This window comes from Fundulus heteroclitus, unplaced genomic scaffold (assembly GCF_011125445.2).
Source record: "Fundulus heteroclitus isolate FHET01 unplaced genomic scaffold, MU-UCD_Fhet_4.1 scaffold_172, whole genome shotgun sequence".
In the NCBI taxonomy this organism is placed as follows: Eukaryota; Metazoa; Chordata; class Actinopteri; order Cyprinodontiformes; family Fundulidae; genus Fundulus; species Fundulus heteroclitus.
The window spans coordinates 194,429-202,733 of NW_023396584.1; the positions used below are offsets into that span (position 1 = coordinate 194,429).

At 37.8% G+C, this 8,305-nt stretch overlaps 1 protein-coding gene across 3 annotated transcripts; it reads right to left on the reverse strand.

Annotated features, from left to right (window-relative positions):
• Positions 1 to 1,483: 1,483 nt before the first annotated feature.
• On the reverse strand, positions 1,484 to 7,779 carry LOC118558871 (histone H3.v1-like). 3 transcript variants are annotated; one of them, XM_036129462.1, is made up of 14 exons: positions 7,430 to 7,779; positions 7,013 to 7,155; positions 6,713 to 6,799; positions 6,505 to 6,603; positions 6,277 to 6,342; positions 4,954 to 5,101; positions 4,357 to 4,400; positions 4,140 to 4,196; positions 3,463 to 3,549; positions 3,243 to 3,278; positions 2,891 to 3,035; positions 2,717 to 2,788; positions 2,598 to 2,619; positions 1,487 to 1,837 (listed from the first exon to the last, which is right to left on the reverse strand). In XM_036129462.1, the coding sequence occupies exons 1-14, from the start codon at positions 7,641 to 7,643 to the stop codon at positions 1,780 to 1,782; spliced, it is 1,278 nt and encodes a 425-aa protein (XP_035985355.1). In that variant the 5' UTR covers positions 7,644 to 7,779; the 3' UTR covers positions 1,487 to 1,779. The 3 variants fall into 3 exon arrangements, with proteins under 3 accessions (XP_035985356.1, XP_035985355.1, XP_035985354.1); XM_036129463.1 differs by lacking the exon at positions 2,598 to 2,619 and having other exon boundaries at positions 1,484 to 1,837; positions 7,434 to 7,539; XM_036129461.1 differs by lacking the exon at positions 2,598 to 2,619 and having other exon boundaries at positions 1,490 to 1,837; positions 7,430 to 7,777.
• Between the last annotated feature and the right edge of the window lie 526 nt (positions 7,780 to 8,305).

Here is an 8,305-nt window from a genome sequence, read left to right on the forward strand (position 1 = left end):
AACATATTGTGCTTATCATCCAAGTCAGGAGTAGCTGTAGAAAAGAAAAGGTTCACCATAAAAAGCAAACTGGCTAAATGTTGTGAAGAAACATATTTATCTTGGCCAAAAGCTTTCCCCCGGTTCTCCTGTACATGCAGATGAGAAATAGATCCAGAGCTAATCTAAATCCTTTGAAATTATTTTTGCGAGCACAGGGGAGAGGACCCAATAATAACTTATCCACATTAACTGTCACACCAACTGACAGAAAGCACGACGGAAACACCAAAAAACTTTCTTCATTCACTTCCAAAAACAAAACAAATTTTCAGGTGGACCTGCAGGGGGCAATCAATCATTTGCATTTTTTGCAACATAACCAGAAAAGCACCCCAACCGACTTCCTGTCAAGAGGAGGAACTTCCTGTTAAACGGCCATCTTGAACATCAGTTCAATACATGCTGTGGAGGACAAAGGAGGAAAGTTTGTTGAGAGCAAAAGCTTAAAGAAACAAGCAAACCAAGAAAACTAAAATCCCTCAGTTCACCGTCAAACGCAACTGGTAAGAGATTTGACTTTCTTGAATTATTCACCTGTTGTTGTGGAAGGTGAAAAGGATAAACTTGTGCTTAACTATGTGCTCCACATGTGCACATGTAAAATGTTTGTCTCAGTTGGCATCTGACTTAGTTTATTCTAATGTTAGTGGCTTTCAGTTAATCATTGTCGCTTAGTCTGCCTAGTTTGAAGTCTGAAGTTTATGTTAAGCTTGACAATGCAGCTTATTGTTTAAGTTAGTGACTCAAACCAGTCCAATTGTTTGGATCAGTAAACCTGATGGCTTTATTGGACTTGTGCTTTTGTTTGACACTCCACTATTTGCATATCTTAGTTACTTCTTAAGTTAAATGTTAAACAAGATATATTTATGTGAGATTAATGCTAAAACTTAAAGTATGTTGGCACTTATGCTGATTTGATGCTAAGGCATTGCTAGTTTGGTTGCACTCAGTTAATTGTAATTAACTAACCTTTTTACATTTTAATGATTTGTGTTTGTTTAAACTTGAAATAACGCAATATCTCCTGTACTCTTGTGTTCAAGGTTTTCAACCTGAATGACTGTATGACCCCTTCACCAATCAAATCAAGAAAACAAATTTCAATAATAAACATAAAAAAAGGGGAAATCCTTGTTCTCCCACATGGAAAGAACCTATATAAACATATATGTTTTAATATAGGTTTTGATATAGGTTTTAAATATATGTGACATATATAAAATTGGCCGTTTTCCTATATTATATGTACATATATGTACATATATGTGCATATATGTAATACCACATATATGTACATATATAAAATTGGCCGTTTTCCTATATTATATGTACATATATGTACATATATGTGCATATATGCAATACCACATATATGTACATATATAAAATTGGCAGTTTTCCTATATTATATGTACATATATGTATATATATATGTGTGTATCTATATCCGTGCATACATGTACCTATATGTGTAGATCATGTGCATACATGTACCTATATCCGCTGATACATTTATCTATATCAATCCACACATATATGCACTTGTTTACCTATGTATTAGCAAAATTATAAAAATCCATAGCTACTAGGCAACATAAATAATAGCCCAAAATGCAGAAATTTAACATTATTTATTAACTTAAGAACAATCAAAGTACAAGAACAAAAAAAAGTAACAGAAATACCCCCCCAAGAAATTATCTTGTGGATCTTCTCAGCTCTGTGAGCTTTGAATTAATGGATGTGCCTATCTGCCCTCGGCTGGCTGCTGGCCACTTCTTCAATGTAGCATCTAGAGAAGACCAAAAAAAAAAAAATATTAAAATACCACTTCATCAGGAACCCAAAGTGCTTACTGCTTGCTGCGATTGGACACATATTTTGGATAAAGGGCTCACCATGATAAAAAATGTCATGTAAACATGTCAATTGAAAGATTCTGATTGGACTCTAAATCTAAAATGAATTCTGATTGGAAACATCACATGCTATTATTCTGAATAAGGCTTGATGCATATGCACTTTGGATTATTTGTTAACATGTAAAGTGATTCAGAGTTTCTAATCCCTCAAATTTTTAATCTGATGTAAGAAACTTTACACATGTAAACATATATCGTTGTCAATAAACTGCACTTTTGTAGCATTTTTTCTGCACCCAATCGTACCCAAAATACTTTACAATGGCCTCCCATTGACCCACTCCACTGGCGAGCTGCCATGATAGGTTTACTCAAAGAGAAATAAGATACGCATTAAAATCAAGCAAATACATTACCGGTAAAGACAAACTAAGGCACAAACACAGCACAGAATGGTTTAAGGGTGAAGGAGGGGTGAATATGATTTTTTTATTAACCCTTCAGACGACAACATGCCATGAAGTTATTTGCAACACTATATGTCCTACAAAATAGAGGACAACACACCTTACAGTGCAATACCCCAGAAATGTGGCTTAAGAAGACAAAAGGTAGGATCAAGAAATGAGCAAACGATGAATTGGTATTATAGGTGCTAAGCAGATACAGTCAAAATAATGGGTGCCCTACCTTATACAGTCTCTGTTGATGCCTGATAAACATTGATACAAGTATGCTATGGTTAAAGTGGTGAAATAAAGTCTTTAAAGTTTTGTTTTCCCTTGTCAACGCATTATGCATTTACTCACCAATAATGGCTGCCTTTTTAATTTGGTCAAGGGCGACCAGCTGCTCCCCATCCCCTCTGGTTGGCTTCCCACCTAAAAATAATATTTCAAAATGAAGGTGGAGAAAGTAAGAGTTTTTGTTTTTTTTAATATACACATCAAGACAGAAGAGATTAGGAACATTTTATTTTGTACCATTTAGGTTGCTTTTCAGCAAAGTCTCCAGGACAAAGGTGCCCATTAGCAGATTCCGCACCATGGCAGTAGCAGAGGTGGCAAGGCGGGCTGCTTTCCATGCTTCTGCCTGGCAAAACACTCCAGAGCCCTTTATAACTTCAATCTAAAAAATAATTTCAAATCACAATATTCATTTATAACTTTTAGAAACCTTTTGATTCTTATGCTTAGTTTCCCAATAGTAATTAGGTTTTATAAATGCAGATTAATGATAAAGATATAAAACAAAATAATTATTGCCCTAAACTTATAACACTAATTGGCTTCTACAAAGCACATAATATGTATTACTACATAATATGTTATTCACCTGTGTTTTTGCTGAGGTCTCAGCTGTTGATGCAGTCTTGTTTGAAAAGAAAAACATTGTTAAATTCAACAATTGTAAAACTTCAAAAATTTTATGCATGTGGGGCAAGTAAATTATATATTACCACTAACTATCCCAATATAAAAATCCTTATGGCTCAGTTGGAGCCTTAAGTAAAATAAGTACAGAAAAATCTGAGGTATAAAAGGGTTACACACACCTGTGGTGTCTCTCCAAAGAGCTCAGTCACCATGTGACTCTTTTTAAAGGGCTCGGTCTCCTCTGTGCTCGATCTCCTTTCTGGAATCTTAGAGAAGAAAGAAAGATACCGTATTTTCCAGACTATAAGTCACAGTTTTTTTTATAGTTTGGCCGGGGGTGCGACTTATACTCTGGAGCAACTTGTGTGTGAAATTATTTCAAATTTTTACCGGTATATCATTACACCTGTTATTTTCACACCAAATAGAAGACAAGCTTTGCGCGGACGAGTGGGTGGGTGGGGGGGGGGGGGGGGGGGGGGGGGGTAGAAGAGCGGAGCGCCTGTTATTTCACTATATGCACGCGCAAAAGCAACAACAAAAAAATGCTACTTATACTCCAGTGCGACTTAAATATGTTTTTTTTTTCCTTTATTATACATTTAATGGCTGGTGCGACTTGTGCTCCGGAGCGACTTATAGTCCGGAAAATACGGTAGTAAAACTCTACAACAATTTTTATTCATCCAAGGAAGCCAATAGATTCTTATTTACGGGCTTGGAAAACATTAAACATGTCAATAAATTAAAGTTACATGCAAAAGTAATCAGTGAAAAATAATCAAATCCATACAGCTGTTTAAGTAACCAGTATACTAAATAAATAAATAAATAAAAATGCAAGGGGGTTACCCACCGGTTGCACAAAAGTCAAGAAGGAGGAATCAAGATCTTCCACAGGAGTCCTTCCAGTCTTGTCCATAAAAGAAAAATAAAGTTACGGTAGTCACTTCAATACATTAAAGTGCAAATACATGAAATAATTAACACTATAAATTAGCCCAACATCACAATTCTCTACAGCTCTGCCTGAGAAACAATTTTAAAAAACAATGACAATCAGAAGAAATTACCTTTTGAGCAATAATGGCGAGGTCACTTTTAATTTGAGGGATATCTAGAAAGAAGTTATACCAAGAATAAATTACAATCCTCAAATCAAAATAGCACCCAGCAACTTAGTCTTTGAAAGAGCATGCAAGCCCCCTTAGCCCATTGATAAGGCACTGCAGAGGAAACCTATTTCAGAACACAATTTTCTTTGTCCAATTTCTCCCAAATTCAAATTCCTCAGGGGAATTCATCCACTGCCATAGCGCCACCTGCTGGCACCACAAAATGTCAAGTTTTACTGTGTAGTGTCCTCCTCCCAACATATAAATACTATTAAATAGGTCTATGTTGTCTTCAAGACCGTTAGGCCGGCTCACACCCCGACTAGCTGCACGTGCGAGGGCCCGTCCATCGCTGCTTGCAGCTTTAATTCTAATTTGAATCTTATGAGTGGCTATGTGAGCACTATCACTACCTCACCAGCTAACAACATAGCATTTATTTTTCCAAACATGTGTTTCAGCCCATAAAATTTTTAAGTTTATACTTCTCTGCCACCAAAAAATCCATCTCCTTAAAAAAACCCTGCTAATAATAATAAAATTAGAAAAACTTACGATTGATGATAATGTCTTTCAGACGTTCATTTTCATTTTTAAGAGTTTGGAGTTCATTCCTCAACTCCTGCGAATTTCTTTGCATTTGGTCGAGCTTTCTTTTCTCCCACATCTGTTCGTCCAGGTGTTTTCTAACTTCAGCAGCTGTCTACGAAAAAGAGACAGAGAGACAGAGAGAAGAACAAAATTCAAATGTTCTATAACTTCATTTCTAAAATGGATGGTTGATTCTAAGGCTGAACGATATTCACAAGCCCCCTGAGGAAACTGAGGACCACTGCAAGCAACATGTGATGTGCACGCTGTCGCCACACACACACACACACACACACACACACACACACACACACACACACACACACACACACTCCGACAGGCATTTCGTTCTCTTTAATTTAAGCTTTGTGTGTGTGTGTGCTCCTGCCCGTTCGTTTCGCCATTATAACGGGTTGCGTCTATACTTTTATGATCTATTATAACGTCTATAACGGCGGATAACTCCGCTGTGTTGTTGTTAGCTGTAGCTAACCTGCTCGGCATGTACGGGAGGGAAGGGCACATACACAAGCACTATCAATGCTATGATTGGCTACGTAGCATAAATAGACCATATCATTGGCTGGACACCTGTCACTCACTGCTACGTTGAAAAACGGTCCTAAAAAGCAAATTTTTAGTCTCATTTCTTTGATTAGACTAGGTCTAAATTAAATATTAATTCATGCGTCTATGGTGAATTATATTTTATGTACTACATAGTTTTACTTGTGCACTGAGAATGTGCGAGCAATGCACGATTGCGCAGGCGCGCAGCTTCGAGGAACATTGTTTGGGACTGTTTCGGCTACAAAAAGGAGGATGTTCACCAAAAAGAGGTAACGTTACTTTGCTTGGATTTTTTGGGAAACGCTGACAATTTGTATGATCACTTAAAACGGCAATTATGATGATGGCCAACAGTGTTTTACTTTTGCACTGTAATGAAGCTTGCTTATTAATTAAATTATTAATATCATGGAATGGTAATTATTGACTTTTGCCTGAATTGATATGGCTCACAATATCGCAATATGTATCGTTGGGGAGAAAATATCGCAATGCATTTTTTTCCCAATATCGTGCAGCCCTTGTTGATTCAGAGTGGCTGGGAGGATGTCTAGGAGTCTAGGGCATAAACCTCTCCCCTTGGCTATATGTAACTGGTTGTCAGGCCTCCTTGTGTTTATTCCTTACTTAAAACACAATTTGAAATTTCCACATCTTGTATTTCATGTAATCTATGTATGTAATACACCAATCAATGGATGTCATCATTTAGGCTACCTTTTTCTTAGACGGTGGTATTATGTCCTCTTCATCCCCAATGCACTCTTCCTCTTCGCTGGCCCGCTGGTAGGCAGAGAGAAAGAGAGAGAGAGGGGACAAAGTTGCCTACTGGGCTGATGTCATACCTGGTACAGCTACTGGTAATGCACTTTATTATAAAAGTCTTACTTATCTTTACTGTATTGCAGTGTAATAACTCATACTGGTTGCAGACTGCTAGTGTACCTTGTTCTTTGAAGATCTGTAATGAAGCGCCTCCTCCTCCTCCTCCTCACCCTCTACCTCACCCTCCTCCTCTTCCTCCTCCTCTGCCACCTTCTCCTGCTTCTCGGGACAAAGGGGACAAATTTCCCTATTGTGCTGCTTTCATACCTTATAACAGCTGCTGTTTTGTAATGTAACAAAACACACAGGATGCAGACTGGTTGTGTACCTTGTTCTTTGAAAGTATGTCATGACCCTCCTGCTTCTCACCCACCTGGTGCTTGGATTTGGAAGCCCCTCCCTTTTGATTGTCAACCTTGAGTGACAGAGAGACTGACTTTTATCCCAACTCTTATGTTAACTTATGTTACATGACCTTGCACTTGCTCATCTTGTCAACAAAGCACATGAAATCATCATAGATAAGACAATTACAAACCTACACACATGCATACACATTAAGGAACAAGAGAGAGAGGTGGAGATAACTTTAAGCATAGCACCAATTGGTGAAGTCAGTTTATGTTACCTTTTCCTTTGAAGCCTTCTCAGTTAGCCCCTGCTGCTCACTGTACTTAGAATTTGGGATGTGAGGACGTTTTGTTTGCCCTTGTGTGTCTTCTTTCTCCATCTCGATCTCACGCAGTTTAATTTTGAGAGTTTTTTCAAATTCTGGTGCAAAGAATAGAAACGTTATCATGAACTGCAAACGTGTCTAATCATGTTTAACGTTACCAAATAGAACATTAACTCCCAACTGGACCAAGCTAACATCAGCAAATTAAGTAATGTTAACGTTAGCTCACATGAGCCAGAATGCTAAGCTTGCAAGCCGGCACAGCAAGATCCATTTTACACTTTTTCAAGTGCGAGCAAAACCATTTAATATTATATCGTTATATAACGTTAACTACATAACATCAGATGAAGTTAGCTTGTAACATACTTGCCACTTCAACAATTCTGGCTCGGTGCACCGGCCACGGTTGGCGGCCTTTTCGCCATTCCACCAGCTTCTCCGTTTTTTCGGTCCTCATAAGAAATTCTTTAAATGAAAAATTTCGGACACAGTCGATGGGCAAAATACTATGCGCCCCTCCGTCCTCACCCTCAGTCCATTCTAGAAGAACATAACGGATCTCTCCCGCTGATATCGCCATTATTGCTCCCAACCGCTATCTTTCGGCGCGAAATGTTATCCGACGAAGTCAAATGGATGATGACGTCATCAAACTACGGGAAGCCGTAGCGGTCGATCGTCTTCTTCTTCTTCTTCTTCTTCTTCTTGATTTTTATTGGCGGTTGGCAAAAAACGTTTAGGTGAGCATTACCGCCACCAACTGGTATGGAGTGTGGACCGCATGACAAAAAAAAAAAAAAACTATATCCTATTATACAACCTACTCTGTTTCAAAAACTCAAATATGACCTGGTATCCTCTGCTTCCTGATTCCTTTCGCAATAAATCAACAATATCAAGTTTAATTTTCATGTTACTAAGTTTACTTGTCAACCTGTTTCTCTGAATCCAATATTTATTACAATTCAAAATGACATGTTCCACAGTCTCATCTTCCCCACAGTCACATTTCCCTGTCTGATGTTTACCTATCAAAAATAATGATCTATTCAATCCAGTGTGTCCCATTCTAAGCCGTGAAATAAATATCTCTTCTCTCCTGTTCCTTTCTGGTATTCTCATTTGTCCAATTCTCTTTTGTATTTTATAAAGCCACCTTCCTTTCTTTTCTTCATCCCATAACTTTTGCCACCTGTCTTTGGCTTTTTGTTTAATTATACCCTTTATTTCTGTTATACCAAA

Bases quoted from the DNA above. Each gene is read 5' to 3' on its own strand.
- LOC118558871 (XM_036129461.1), bottom strand. From the start codon at position 7,643: ATGGCGATATCAGCGGGAGAGATCCGTTATGTTCTTCTAGAATGGACT. The intron at 7,156-7,429 runs GTATGTTACAAG...TCTTTGCACCAG, and splicing joins CAGAATTGTTGAAGTGGCAA to AATTTGAAAAAACTCTCAAA. The intron at 6,604-6,712 runs GTACACAACCAG...TGTCCCGAGAAG, and splicing joins ACATACTTTCAAAGAACAAG to CAGGAGAAGGTGGCAGAGGA.